The following is a 14,956-nucleotide window of genomic DNA, read 5'->3' as shown; positions in this document are numbered from 1 at the left end:
CCACTAAAAAGTCGGAGTTGTTGATCTTCAAATCTAAGAAGCTAGGTCGTAGGCCGAGGGGTTGGGTACCGGAAGTTGAGCCTTGCATTAGAATTCATACTAGGGAAGGGTCGGTGATACCCAAAGTTGAAGCAATCAGGGTCCTGGGTTTTGTACTTGAAGCGAACGGATCGAACATTAGCACCATTCAGCGTATTACCAAGAAAACGGAGGAGGCTATAAGACTTATAAGAAGGATCTCTAATAGGCATAGGGGTTTAGGAGAAGAAGGTGCGATGCGCTTAGTTCACGCATTTATTATGTGTCATTTCTCGTATGTGGCAGCTATGCTAAATTGGAATAGGGGGGAGAAAAATAAATTGGAAGCATTAATCAGAAAAGCCATCAAGGCTGCGCTTGGTCTGCCTATGACTACGTCAAACGATATGTTGTTACGACTGGGTTTGCATAATACTTTAGATGAAATTGCTGAGGCTCAACGTACCGCACAGAGGGAGCGGTTGCTAGGTACACCAGCGGGTAGCTATATATTACAGTCAATTGAAGAATCGGTGGCTGTGTCGCACGATAGGGCGCCCCTACACGAGTTGAACGTGAACCTTAGGGCAAATATCATGGTTCGTCCATTTCCGCGGAATGTGCACCCCGTGCACAATGTAGGGAGGCGGGTCGCGAGAGCTAGGGCTTTGTTGCGAGAGGCAAAGGATCAGGAGGAGGAGTCTGCGTTTGTTGACGCCGCATGGATTAATGGTAAAAATGCTTATTCGGTGGTGGTAGTAGATGGCAAAGGGAGCGTTAGAAATGCTGCTTCCATTTATACCAAGGACCCGGGGGTTGCTGAACAGGTGGCTATTGCTCTAGCACTAATTGATTCTAGAAGAGTTTTGGTGTTTAGCGACTCGCGATCTGCGATTACAGCCTTCTCGAGAGGACTTGTTGCGGAACCGGCTAACAGACTGCTGCAGGGTAGGGATATCACTTCGCACACAGTTACTTGGTTCCCTGCGCACATGGGGACAGTGGAGGGAGCCCCGCGTAACATCAACGAGGTGGCGCACAGGGAGGCAGGAAGATTAGTATGCCGTATACTCCCTGAAGGGGCTGGATGTCCCGCTCCTGAGTACACGGACCAACTGTTAACCTACAACAAAATCACCAAGCACTATTACTTAGGGCGCAGGGCATTCCCCCTGCTACATTCTAAATTAAATAGGCCACAGGCAGTTACATTAAGGCTTCTGAAGACACGAACGTAGCCTAACCCGGTCATAATTAATCCGGACTGCAGGGTTTCACTCTATTGTAGTAAGTGTGGGGGTTTGCTCGATTTACAACACATGCTGTGGCGCTGCTTGGCGTTGGCCGGTGATGGTTCTCGAGGTGAACAGTGGTGGCAGCGAATGCTGCACAGTGAAGTGCTGGCGGACCAACTCAGGGCTGTCCAGAGGGCCCGTGTGATGGCAGAGGGGCTCGGCCTCTCTGTACCGACGTGGGAGCGGCCCGCATCAGTCCCAGACTGATCCCTCAGGACCTAAATAAAGTTCTTCATACCATACCATACCAACATGCACACACACAAACACACACGCACACACACGAAGACACGTGGCATTGAAACATGCCTGGACGCGCATGGCAGGAGGCGTTGCGGCAGCGCCGAAAGGGCCAAAATGTCCGCCGCTTTGAACGAAGTCCCGGCATCCGTTGTATCCGCGCCGGCTATACCGCGCGTCGTAGGCGAAACGTAACAGACCGCCCCGCCGGGAGAAGGAGATACCGATATTCAGGAGACTGCATCCGCTGTCCGGAGGGATGTCGCTCGATGATGCTCATAACCGAAGTCGGTCGTCCCTCGGCGTTTCTTGAGCGCAGCGCACAGAGAAGGCCTCGTTCTCACGTTCAGGTTCACACAGGACACTGCAAAGTGACTTCGGGAGAGTTGCCATTTTTTCTCTCGTTCCCAGCAAGCTTTAGAACTACGCCGAAACTCAACCGCTCAGTCAGCAAGCACGACACAACCCTCACTAAGCCATGCCAGGCTCTTTCCCCTTTTATACTACTGCCTAGTTCCTTACAGTAGTCTAGCAGCACTCAGAACGCGTCCACAAATTGGAAAATTGCACTAGAAAGCACGTCATGACTTTGAAACACTAAACAAAATGTTCAAAATCCTACCTCAGGAAAAAAAAGCATCAGTAACAAATAACTTTGAGGGTGATTCCTACGTTAGGGGCCTCGACTTAAGCCATCGGCGTTACCGTTGAGACTCCCCTTTTTGTAACGCACCTCAAAGGAATATTGTTGCAAAGCGAGGCTCTTGCGCAGGAGGCGGCCATTTGTGGAAGAGATGGTCTGCAGCCATTGGAGAGGACAGTGATCCGTCTCGAAGCATGCGAAGCGGAGACCGCAGCGAGCGACAGTACACCAGCTCAGCTGGCGAAAACCCCGTAGCCGCATGCGGCGCGGTCCTCGATGCAAACATCACCCCAGGCAGCCACAGCTCCCAGTCAGTTTGTCGTTCAAACCACAATGCTCTCAACACGCGCTTCATGACGGAGTGGAGCTTCTCAACGGAATTCGACTGTGGGTGGTACACTGAGCTGTGTAACAGCTTTACCCCGCACCTTTCGAGAAAGGCTGTCGTCAAAGCGCTAGTAAACACTGTGCCCTGATCTGACTGGATTTCCGCAGGAAAACCAACTCGCGCAAATATGGACAGTAGTGCATTGACTATCTCAACTGAGCTGAGTTCTTTAAGTGGCACTGCTTCAGGGAACTTTGTCGCTGGGCAGATCACAGTCAAAATGTGTCTGTACGCCGTGGTTGTTACCGGCAAAGGTCCCACTGTATCAATAACGAGCCGTCTAAAAGGCTCCGTAATGATAGGTACCAACTTCAACGGCGCCCTCGATTTGTCCCCTGGTTTGCCCACCCTCTGACAGGTGTCACATGTCCTCACAAAGTGTTCTGCGTCACGAAAACACCCTAGCCAATAGTACTCTTGCAAGAGACGGTCCTTAGTCTTCTTAACTCCTAGGTGTCCGGACCACGAACCCCCATGCGACAAGCGCAACAGATCCTGACGGTAGCACTGAGGCACGATCAGCTGATCGAACTCCACTCCCCTGCGGTCTAGATACTTCCGGCACAGGACCCCACCTCTTTCCACAAAACGAGCATTTTTCTTGGCGATACCTTCCTTGACATTGCAGCGCATGTTTTCTAGGCTGCCATCCTTTTTTTGCTCGGCTATCAAAGCCGACCGGCTGACTTTTAGCAACCTATTCAGTCCATCTGACGTAGGCGCTATGAGCAAATCTGCAGATAGATCTTCTAACTTTCACGTGTAGGGCATTTCCTCTCCAGTATCTGGTGCCTTCAACGCTACAGGCTCAATTTTATTCAGTTCGGACGTGCTCTGAATATCAGCTTGCTGCGCCTCCGACCCTTTCTCATTGTTCGACAACGTCGGCCCCGCAACTACCGCCTTTGCAGCGAGCTCCCGAACTCTCGATCTGGTTAGGGCCTGAACGCTAGCCTCACCAAACAAAAGCCCCTTCTCGCGCAGGAGGTGATCGGGCCTGTTCGAAAATAGGTACGGGTACTGGGGGGGGGGGGGGGAGAGGGGGGCAGCATAGATGACACTGCGGCCTCCGTCTCAAGTGCTCCGAAAGGTCCTTCAATAAGCACTTTTGCTACGGGCAGACACACGCTATGAGCTTCCACGGCTTGCTTGATCTATGCGCACTCGCCCGTGAACATATCGGGTTCTACGTAAGAGGGGTGAACTACATCCATTGTAGCTGCGGAATCACGAAGCACTCGGCACTCTTTCCCGTTCACGAGGAGGTCTCGCATGTAAGGCTCGAGAAGCTTCATGTTCTCGTCAGTGCTGCATAATGACAAAAACACGACTTTTGTTTTTGTTTCTGGACACTGCGCCGAAAAGTGACCCGGCTTCTGGCACGTATAACACACGCGCGCTTGCCTCGTCTCGAACCGCTTTCTGCGTTCGGCTTCGGCTGCCGCCGTCTCCTTGCGTTCGGTCGGACTGCTTTCACTCGCATCCGCACTACGTGTGTCCCCCCTTGCTCTCATGGGCGTGAACTTCGGCCTTTCAAACTTGGAGCCAAATTCACCCTTTTGACCGTCCTTAGCTCCGCGAGCCCGTCGCGTCACAAACTCCTCGGCTAGCTCGGCGGCTTTAGCCACCGTACTAACGTCTGGCCTATCCAAGACCCAGTACCGCACGTTCTCAGGTAACCGACTATAAAACTGTTCCAGCCCGAAACACTGCAGAACTTTCTCGTGGTCACCAAACGCTTTCTCTTCTTTGAGCCACTCCTGCATGTTTGACATTAGCCTGTAGGCAAATTCTGTATATGACTCACTTCTGCCTTTCTCATTTTCCCGAAACTTCCGACGGAACGCCTCCGCTGACAGCCTGTACTTTCTTAGTAGACTCGATTTCACTTTGTCGAAATCCTCTGCCTCCTCTCTCTTCAAGCGAGCGACTACGTCGGCGCCTCGCCGGGTAACAAAGTGAGCAAGCGCTGTGGCCACGTTTCCCGAGAGAACCCCTGCTTCTCGCACGTTCGTCAAAGTTAACCAGGAACAAACCAATGTCCTCTCCAAGCTTAAACGGCCGCATCATATCAGTCATTTTGAACGATACTCGTTCTCCTGCACCGTGTGCCTGACTTCCATTACGAGCGCGTTCCATCTCTACCTCGAGACGCTTCATTTCCAAAGCGTGTTGACGGTCGCGCTCCTCTTTTTCTTTCTCTTGTTGCTCTCGCTCTTTCTCTTTCTGTTCTTTACGTTCGCGCTCATGTTTCTCTTTCTGTTCTTTACGTTCGCGCTCATCTTTCTCTTTCTGCTCTTTACGTTCGCGCTCCTGTCTTTTTGCCGTCTCCCTCTCCTCAGTGGTCTCAAGGCATTCCGACAGCTCGTCATCCTCAGCTTCTAACTCAAAAATAGCCCTTAGCAGTTCTGGTTTTCTGAGTTTGTCTGAGACATCCAGACCCAATTCTTTTGCAAGCTCTAGCAATTTCGGTTTGCGCAACGACTTCCAATCCATGGCTGCTCTGAATGCTGCTTTCTCTACTGCCTACTATTGTCTTGCCGCAAACTAACCCGGCAGCAACGACAACCACAATTACCAGCTCTGTTTCTGACACTAACAAAAGCCTGGCAAAACTCAGAAGAAGAAAGTCCCGCACTCACCAAACCTCGCAGCCAAGAATTCAGCGCAGTCGTTCCGCTGCAGGCAACCAGTCATCACACAGGGCTCGTTGCACTGCTCCCGGATGGTCGTTGTGCTGCTCAGCATACAGTCGACCGCATATCTTCGCTGCTGGCCTCCGTTGTCGCGATCTCACCGCTGGCAAACAGTTGTTGCAAATGGGTCGCAAGCCCCAAGGGTAGCGTTGGCCTGGCGGCCTGGGGCACAGCTGGAAGCATCCGAAGGTCCTGGCGAAGGATGAGTCGACTGCTAACAGAACAACTTGTTTATTTTAGCATCGCAAAAGAGCGGCCGCTCAGGTCGACCGGAGTGGAGAGACGGGAGAGCACGTTACTCGACGGGAGAAATCGGAGCCTCTCTCTTGGCGTCGGGGTGCAGCTGCTTTTATACTCTCGGAGTCGAGGGCAAGAAGGAATGGCTCGGGATAAGGCGTACGTGACGGCGGTGCACGGACACGTTGAGACTGGAAGTGACGCATCCGCCGGGCCGGCGCCGTTCAGACCTCCTCGCTTCACAGTTGGGGAGCTCCTCTCCCCGGCTGCCGCGCTTCGACAAGCGTGGGCACCAACATGCACATACACACACACACGCACATGAAGACACGTGGCATTGGAACATGCCTGGACGCGCATGGCAGGAGGCGTTGCGGCAGCGCTGAAAGGGCCAAAATGTCCGCCGCTTTGAACGAAGCCCCGGCGTCCGTTGCATCCGCGCCGGCTATACCGCGCGTCGTAGGCGAAACGTAACACCCGTCACGCGAAAAGTGTAATGCTTCTTATGTGCACAGAGAGGCGTATAATTCGCAAAGACATTTCATCCTTGTGTAAGTGTAGATAATTTGCAGCTTTGTAAGCGATAAGGAACAAGAAAATCAAATTAGAATACCCATAGGTATGCACTTAGGGCTTCTTAGAAGGTGCATGGGGAAACTTATAGTAGGGGTGGGCCAATTGACTGAAATTTTGGCGTAGGTAAATTTGAAATTTAGAGGTGGGCCAGTTAAAATTTGGGGATGGGCTAACTTGATTTTGAAGGTGTGCCATCTGAAATTTTAAGGTGGGCCAACTGAAACGTGGCAGGGGGTGGGGGCTCGCTGAAATATGGGGTGGGCCAACTGAAATTTGGGGGTATGCTTACGCATAAAACTCCAGTGGAGTTTCTGCATTCTTCTGTTTCTTTTTGAGGCTCGAGCTGTTTCGCTGTTTTTGTGTGGTTCCAAGGAATGGAGTGATACAGGGGCAAGAGAGGAGGACGAGACGTGGAGAGAAGAAGCACAGCGGACGCTCTCCAGAGGGCCGTTCGCTCGGTCCCCGAGCTCAGTCCGGTGGCGTCGCGAGAACGAACCCGTGGCTGCGCGCTGTCTTTCGGTCCTACTTGCGGACGCTTGCGAACGTGCGTTTGTTTTACGCCGTGACGCTGACTAAAGCGCTTCGCAATGTCACCGGACGAAGTACTTTCGCCCCGATCGTCTGACCCTCGAAGCAGTGTGTAGTGCAACAACATTGAATGGGTACTGCTGGTATTTCGGCGCAGATATCGCCCGGAATGTTAAGAGGCGCGTCGCCGCAGATACGCGCGTGTACGTAATTGCAAGTGTTTACAAGTACAAGAGGGGCGCACCGCAGTTTTTGCTTAGAGTCGTGATGTGATGGGAAATGTGCTGCCTTTCTTTAAGCTATGAGGAGGAGTAGATTTTTAATCAAGTGAAAGGAGGAGAGGTCGGCCTGGAGAGCGTGTCTCTAGCCTGCTACTCCTCACTGTGGAAAGGCGAAGTGGGAAATACAGGGAAAAAGTAGGTGGCGGGTGATTATGTTATGGTACAGTGAGCTACTGTGTACACGTTGTCCAATATGCGGATGCGCACTGTAGACGTGATACACGCAAGAGTAATCTTGTCCACACAAAAGTAATCTTGTCACAAGAAGTTATTGCGCAAACACATTTCGCACTATCTGCACGTCTCACAGGTTCTAGAGGCGCTCGTCTAAACCAGTCTCACTTAGAAAGTTCAAAAGTGATTTTATGGCACGTTGGGCACGGTAAACAATCCTCCACGCGCCCAAAAGCTTTTCTTCCGAAAAGGGGCGGGTGTCCAAGCAGTCAAAAGCATATTTGAGGGTTCTTCGTTCGGCCGCATATTCAGGGCACACGCAAAGTACGTGAGCTATTGTCTCGGGAGTGTGACAGACGCTACAGTCAAGGTCCCGTGCTTGTCCAATCTTGTGAAGGTATCGGTGGGTGTATGCCACACCCAGCCGTAATCTATGAATGAGTGTTTCCTGGCCTCTCCGCAACCGCGAAGTGGAAGCCGGAATTGTAGACCTGCGTCAAGTCTTTGGAGGCGCTCTTGCCGATGTTCGGGGTTGTCCCAATGTCGCGCCATAGAAGTTTTGATGGAGTTATAGAGCAAGGCGTTAATGTCATACCGGGAAAAATGAATTTTTATAATGGTTCCGTCAGTGTGCGCCTTTTTTGCTTCCGCGTGAGCCTGTTCATTTCTAGCTATTCCACAATGGCCAGGAATCCACTTTAGCACGATGGTATGGCTGGAATGAGACGCCTCAGCAAGCAGATACATGATGTCATAAACCAGAGGACTATATATGCGGTTCTGTCATTCATATAACCGCTGATGAGTTGCAGTGCTGGTTTTGAGTCACAGAACAACGTGCAATTCTCGAGGCTTTGTTGCAGTATGCTTTCTTTTTAAGCTAGTTATGTTTTATAGTTTGGACGGGGAGATTTCTGTACTGATTTGGCACGTCTACGCCGGTATCAGCTCGGCTTGAGTGCACCATTTGAAATCTGCAGAAGGTTATCTAACTCCGGTCGCGAAAGCCGCATCAAAGTGATTTTCAAAGAAGGAGAGCGAGCGAAAAGAAAGCTTACACGAAACAACAACAAAGAAACAGCGTTTTTAAGGAGCTCAAAATAATCTCTTATTTGTCTTCGAAGAAGCTTGCTTCAAATACTTTCCTGGAAGGAGTATACAGCGCGGTTGGGAACATCTATACGAAATTTTGATTGGTAGCGTTCAAGGGGACTCTTATTGAAGGGATAAACTATAAGACGAGCTGTATTAGTGAATCACCCTCACGTAAAACGCCTTAAGACCCGCCCTTATAGCGCGAGAATATAAGAGCATTGGCGTGGCGACGCCGCCTTGAAGTTCCCGCACCAGGTCGCCGCCATGGCGTCATGGATTTTGACGGCCTCTTCTCGGGCCTGTAGTTGGCGTGGAACTACATTGTCTTCTGAAGGAGCCAGAGACCGAACTCGGCAAGTTGCAGAACATTTACTGAGCCACAAGGGTTCAATGAAATACGATTACATAACCTGTAATCTGTGGCGTAGCACTGATACTGATGGAGTCTCGGCGAGACTCCATTAAAAGAAAAATGAAGCTTTGATCTTGATTTTGTCTTCTAAAATCAACCTATTACCGCGACATTAGCGAGAACAGAGTTCTGAAAGCATACTTTATCAGTATAACTTATTTATATGTTCCTCTTTAGAGTCAACGCGTATACGTCGCAGCTGGGATACGAGAGACGCTGCAGTGGAGGGCTCCGGATTAATTTCGAACCCCCCCCCCCCCCCCCCCGGGAATTTCAGCCTCCGACCTCAGTGCGCGCGCCGATGTTCGGCACTCGCGGCAGAGCGCCCGCTTGCGCGCGCGAGATCACTGCCGAGCTACGACTCTGCGAAAACTTTCGCGCTCGTTCGCGTGCTATGTAGAGCGCATGCGCTGCTTTCAGTCGATGGGGGCCCGCTTGCGCAAACCGCAGTGGTCAGCGGCCATCTTCGCGAAGGGATTAAGGCTGACGAGGAGTGGGACACGCTGCTCAGTTGAGGCTCTTCCTCGTCGGTCTCTTGGCGCTTTAATGTGAGCAGCCTCGTTGTCCGCCTTTTATGCCTCGGTGTTGCGCAGGAAATGGACGAGGCACGAACAGCAGCGGTTCACTGCGTCGTGAAAAGCTCGGGAACCACTGTGGAGAAAGGCGGCAGACGATCGGGCGCACGCGGTCGGCGAAAACCCGGAAAAAGGCGGCGGCTACGCGAGGCCGCGAGAGGATCGCATGTCCGGTGGAGCCTGCAGCAGGCGCGACCCCGAAGAAGCAGCGTCCGCGCGCGCGGCGGCATCGGGTGCCCGACGGCTCGTTTCGCACGCCGACTGTCGAAGAGAAACGGCCCGCCCGAATCTCGCCTCTCCGGCACGCGACCGCTCGGGTAAACCGAGAACGAAGCAGGCGCGGTTTCTTCGGATGCTTTTCCTTGGGGGAAGTATAGCAATCATCCCCTCGGAAGGGGCGGCCCGAAGCGAAGGCAGTGTTCCTGCTACTTGCTTGGCGCGTTCGGGAACGCAGCGAACCTCGATCACCGACTCCTTTCGGTCGTGTGTATGTGTGTATTTGAGCCAGCCCTAATTCCGTGTACGCTTCAGTTTCGTGACGTTGCTTGGCGTCCGGGCTGAAGTAGCCTGGCCAGTTCATCGGAGAAATTAGCCAGAGGCCTTTCTTCGTAAACAAAGGTTGTCGTTCTTATACGAAATGGTAACTGAGTTAGGACTTTTCTCCTTTGTGTGTTTTTTCTTCCGCCGACGTACAATATCCTATACTAAGCTTACTGTACTATAGAGTGCCTGGATAGCGAAATTTCCGAATCGAATCGAGTAAAGAATGTGCGAGAGAAACTGGGCTTCGAATATCGAATCGAGTGAACTTTTCCAATTTCTAAACAAAGCGAAATATAAGGGTTGCGTAGAGTCCGTTCAGTAAAAGAGAAGAAGACGTTACATTATTTGGTACATGTAATGTCGTTCACAACGGGCGCTTCCGGTCAACTGAGGAACTTGCAAATGAGAAACAACCGCAAATCGATCTGATGCGCGATGACAGTGACGAACCACAGGAACAGCGGGCTGCCAGGTGTTGAAGGAGCAAGAAGTTTAAGAGGATGCCAACATGTTGAGGTTGACCACATTATCAGTTGCATTGTCTAAATTTAAAAAAAAAGATATCGTTTGTCGCTCGAAGACGAGGCATGCGTATTGATTGATTAGGAACTATTGAGCAGGAGTTGGCCACAACACTCCGTGCGAATGCGCTCAACAACAGGTGGCGCGCCTCTCGGCTGCAGCAAACCGCGGCGTGACCCGGCGGGGCCGTTGTGAACTCGCATCGGGCTCTCTTCGAGTGGAAACGGTTGTTCCACGTCTTTGAATGGTGGATTCACGAATGGAATGGGCTATTTAATTCGTGCAATAAGTTTCGAATGTTTGCACATCCGTGACCCACGCCTGTTTCGTGCACCGGCTCTTCGCAAAATGACTCGAAATCACAAACGGATATGTGACCCACCTCTCAGGGTAATTAACTGGCTTCACTCGCATGACCGTCTACTGTATGCGTTCCAGTGCGGATCATTAGTGCTTCTTCGCTGCATGATGAGCCTGGACGTGCCGGCTCCCGTCCTGTGTCGCTCGCATCAGCGCCAAGAGTATTGACGCTGGACTCGATCAAGCGCAGCGTGCGTGTGACTTACAGAAGGCGGATTAGCAGAACGCTCCGGTTTCTCCCCCCGGCCTTCCTCGTTTTTCTTAGATTGCGTGCTGCTTGTCACATGTGCGGCACTGACACGGAAGCAAAGTCTGACAAATCGGGAATTTAACGCGGCACCCAATACGGCGTCGCTGTACACGGTCTAAAAAAGAGAAAAAGAAAGAAAGAAATAAGACGGGAAACCCAGAGTAACGGTCGACCTCTGTTGGCCAGCTCTGCCAGCGTATATCAGCCAGACCTTATAATCACCGACGGCTCGGCCACGTAGCAATCCGAAAGCCGTCAATTGCGTATCAAGTAACGAAACAAGGAAAAGTGTCTCTTTCTCGAAGCGAATAATCGCCACGACTTGCTCAACTCGCTTTTTGTTGCTCTTGCGTTGTCTGTGTAGAAGACTCTGTAAACACTGGAGCAACCCAATGGGTGCAAATACACGCTCCTTTAATCCCAGCAATTTTTCCAGCCCAGCGTCCCGCACTCTTTTTTCCTTCTTCCAACCTGCGCGGAGGTGCCACGCGTCTGTGTAGAGACCCTGTGTACCGAGGCTGCGATAGAGGTGCCCCTCTCGAGGCAGCCCTTTACAGCGTTCGCCCGGAGCACGCCATGTCGAGAGCCTCTTGCGTCACGTGACGGGCACCGATCAATCTCGCTTCACAAGAGGGACGGCGGCGGCGTCCTTCCCGGTGGCCTCCTCTTCAGCAGGGTGTGCACGAGTGGGCTCCTTCGTTTCCTGCCCGGTACGGCCTTTGCTTGCCAGCCTCGTTCGCCACTTTCTTTCTGGTCCGTCGCCGTTCGGTTTCCGCCGGCACTCGAAAAGGCGTGAGGCGCCATGCATGCGGGGCAGTCCACGCCCGCAGCGCAACTCCGAGCGCACACGGAACCGTCGAAGGCTCCCGATGGGGAGGTCGGCTCTCTAAATTCCGACACGCACGTGTGTGTGCGCGCGCGCGCGCGTGTGTGTATAGTTGAGCAAATCATTGCAATTGGCCTTTCTTTCTCTCTCACGACCTATTTGTTGCTGTTCGGTCTGTCGTTTCTTTCTTTCGTTTATATTACGTCGTGCCGTGTCAGCATGTGAATGTCTTTCTTTCCCAAAGACGTTCATTAAATGCAAATGCACGTGGCTTGTTTGCTTAGCAGCGGCCAAGTCTGCACAGCGCGCTTTCTCCGCCCATGTGCCTCCCGCAGGCGCCTGTGTGGTTCGAAGATTGTGGAGTCGAAAGCCAGCCTTCGCTTTAGTACGTCGCTCTCGCTCGTCTCTGCTGCGAGCGGATGCGTGCTGTAAAATAGTGCTGCCCTCTCGAGCGAGCTGCCGTCGTCTTGAGCACTGAGCGGCACGAAGTGTGCGCAAAGAAGGACGTTTACAACGCGGAGCGTGAAAAGTCGTGGCGTAAGAGTGACAAAAGAAAACGACCGTTGACGTTTTGAACAACCACGCCATAATTTCGCACTGTAGAGATGGGCCAAAGCCTTGTGCCATGTAGTGATGCGAGTGGCGTGCTCTCTCACATTGCAAGCGTGCACAGCGGCGAAATGAGACGTTATCGGGTACGCACGATGCCTCCAAGCTGCCTTAATGCTGCGCACACAAGCCGGGCTCAGCAATCAAGACCGTCGCCATGCGCAAGGCGGTGCTGCCGTGCATCGCCGGGGCAAATGTTCGCCGCGCATCTCTCACGCCGTCGCTGCCGGCATCGAGGCCGTCAAGGTCGGCGCGTTGCTTGGCCAATCTGTTTCCTTTCGAGCCGGCCGTGGCCTGAAGCGCTAATCAGTGTGAGGTTCTCATTTTGTCCTTAGCATAAAAGCTAAATTAACGGAACGGCGGAAAAAACGCGCAAATTATGTTCTGTGCACGGTGGCCAAGTCGACCCGAAAGCGCATGCCACGAGTAAACCGCAGATAGTAAATGAGGAGCGTTCCATTACCTACGCTTTTTGCCGTATAAGTCATCATGCAGCCAATTCGTTTCTCTGCTTGGCTACGAGCTCACTTAGTTCTTGATCGGCTTGTACAAAAACATACTATATGCACCAGCTACTTTGCGAGGAGGAACCGCGACATCAATATATTCAGTTCGATCCATTGACCTCTTCCCCTGCAAAGTTTAAAAAAAGACAGCAAATTAAAAAAAAGAGTTATGGGGTTTTACGTGCCAAAACCACGACCTGATTATGAGGCACGCCGTGGTGGGGGACTCCGGAAATTTTGACCACCTGGGGTTCTTTGCGCATGTTGTGTGTCCCTTCTTCGTTCGACGTCCTGTCTTTGTGCGCGCGAAAGTCTAATAAGAACCAGGTTCTTTAACGTCCACCTAAATCTAAGTACACTGGTGCTTTCTTATTTCGCCCCCATCGAAATGCGGCCGCCGTGGCCGGTATTCGATCCCACGACCTCCTGCTTAGCATGAGCAAACTTTCATATATCCGAAAATATGCGTACTCACGAAATTTTTGCCGTCGCATCTAAAGTCCACAGAAAAATATAGGGACTTTAATCGAATCAACTGTAAGCGCATCTTACTTAGCGTCTCGTTCCGTTGGACAATATCTCTGCGGGCTTTCAGCAAGATATCAGGAATGCCACTTCGAGGAAAACTGTCGACGTCGCAGTTGCGCGTCTCGATCAGCCAGATTTGTATGCAAAGCAGCAAGAAACGCCACCGTGTCGAAGGATAACCGTGGGCCCTCGGACTGCAGCCCACGTATACTTCCAAGCCCCTCCCCCGGCCAACGGCCTTGCGAGGGCGACAGCGTCTGCGGCCCAGACGGTCCTCGCGTCGCTGTCTTGACCGGCGCGGCTGCAGAGACAGTTTGGGGTCGCGCGCGGGCACGGACCGTCCGTCACGACTTTTCCTGGCAGCCGTCGTCCCACGCAGCCGTTCTCTCGCGCGGACGAGCAGCGCGCGTTTCCGGACACGCGGCCGGTGGCCGTCGTGGCTCGTTAGCGGGCCACGCCGTCGATGGCTCGCCGACGTCCCCGGCGGCGTTGTCCGACGGCGCCTTGGCGGCCGAGACACGTCACCGCCGCGTCTGCGCGCATAGCTCGTACGACGCGCGCACACGCCCGTGTCGTCGTGTGCACGGGGGCGTCCTCCGTGTGGGTAAATAAATAAGGCGCCGCGCTTGACTGGCGTGCGATCCGCGCGGAGCTCGCATGCAGATCGCGCGGCGACACAAGTACGTAGAAGCCGCCCTACTCTTCGTGCTGGCTTTAAATGTGTCTTAATGATCTCGCGTGGTCAGCAGCTTTGTTTCCCTCGTGGTACAGTGACGTCACTGCAGTCTCCGCCGATTTGGCAAATCTGAACTGACATTGACAGCAATAAAAGTCAAGATAAATAAATATTTGTGGGGTGCAGTTCTAATAAGGTTCCTTAATATCACCATACGGGTCAGTAGTGATCAAGAATGGTCGAGCAAGTAATGTCTGACGACGAGACTTGTGTTTACTAGACCAATTAAGACGAATCCTCTTTTATTAATTGTCTCCAGACACATCACTTGTTCAATCACTTGCGATCGCTTCAAGTCTCCACCTTCCTGTGAAGCTCGGTCTTACGCGTCGGTAATCGTTCAATAAAGGAAATAATATGGACAAGAAAATGTCTTGTCTCGTCAGTTATGTGATATAGAAACTAGCTATTTACGTGTCTCACGGCTGCTGATGGCCAGCGATACGTGAATTCAATATGTCTGCGTTCTTATCGCGTCTGTTCTTTCTTTCTCTCTTTTTTTTCAGCACTGGCTCGACCCGAACAAGAAGATCCACAGACAAGTAAAAGGTGAGCTTTGTTCTCAAATATTCTTGCGCCTCTATATCTATAGTTTTGATTGCAGGCATCGCGGCTCAGACTCGAGACATCCTATAGCTGAATGCAGCAGCATCAGCGCACAGCGATTGCTGCTCGCACTGTGTGTTTTTGGCTTGCTCGGCATCGAAAGCGTGGCTCTAAAGAAAAAAAAAAAAACAGCCGCGGAGGCTGAGCTTGCTACACTACACAGCCCCGTTGAAAGAAAGAGGGACGAAAAAAAAAAGCTGTCAACGCCGTAGCATATATATGACCAGCTCCACCCGATTGACGAATACGGGAATAACGGGAATGGGAACAAGCGTCATGGTCGCGTAGTCTGTCTCCGCTGATTTTCACGTC

General features: G+C 52.1%; 1 protein-coding gene across 4 annotated transcripts in view; it reads left to right on the top strand.

Annotated features, from left to right (window-relative positions):
- The window catches only part of LOC142571339 (band 4.1-like protein 4), a 230,905-nt gene that overhangs the window by 114,026 nt on the left and 101,923 nt on the right, over positions 1-14,956 (top strand). For all 4 annotated transcript variants that reach the window (XM_075679609.1, XM_075679610.1, XM_075679608.1 and 1 more), the window contains exon 3: positions 14,545-14,587. In XM_075679609.1, coding sequence (XP_075535724.1) covers positions 14,545-14,587 — 43 coding nt within the window. The remainder of the gene's footprint in view (positions 1-14,544; positions 14,588-14,956) is intronic.

Source organism: Dermacentor variabilis, chromosome 2 (genome assembly GCF_050947875.1).
Source record: "Dermacentor variabilis isolate Ectoservices chromosome 2, ASM5094787v1, whole genome shotgun sequence".
Taxonomy (NCBI): domain Eukaryota; kingdom Metazoa; phylum Arthropoda; class Arachnida; order Ixodida; family Ixodidae; genus Dermacentor; species Dermacentor variabilis.
The sequence above is the reverse complement of the archived record's forward strand: the minus strand, read 5'-3'. Positions and strand labels throughout refer to the sequence as shown.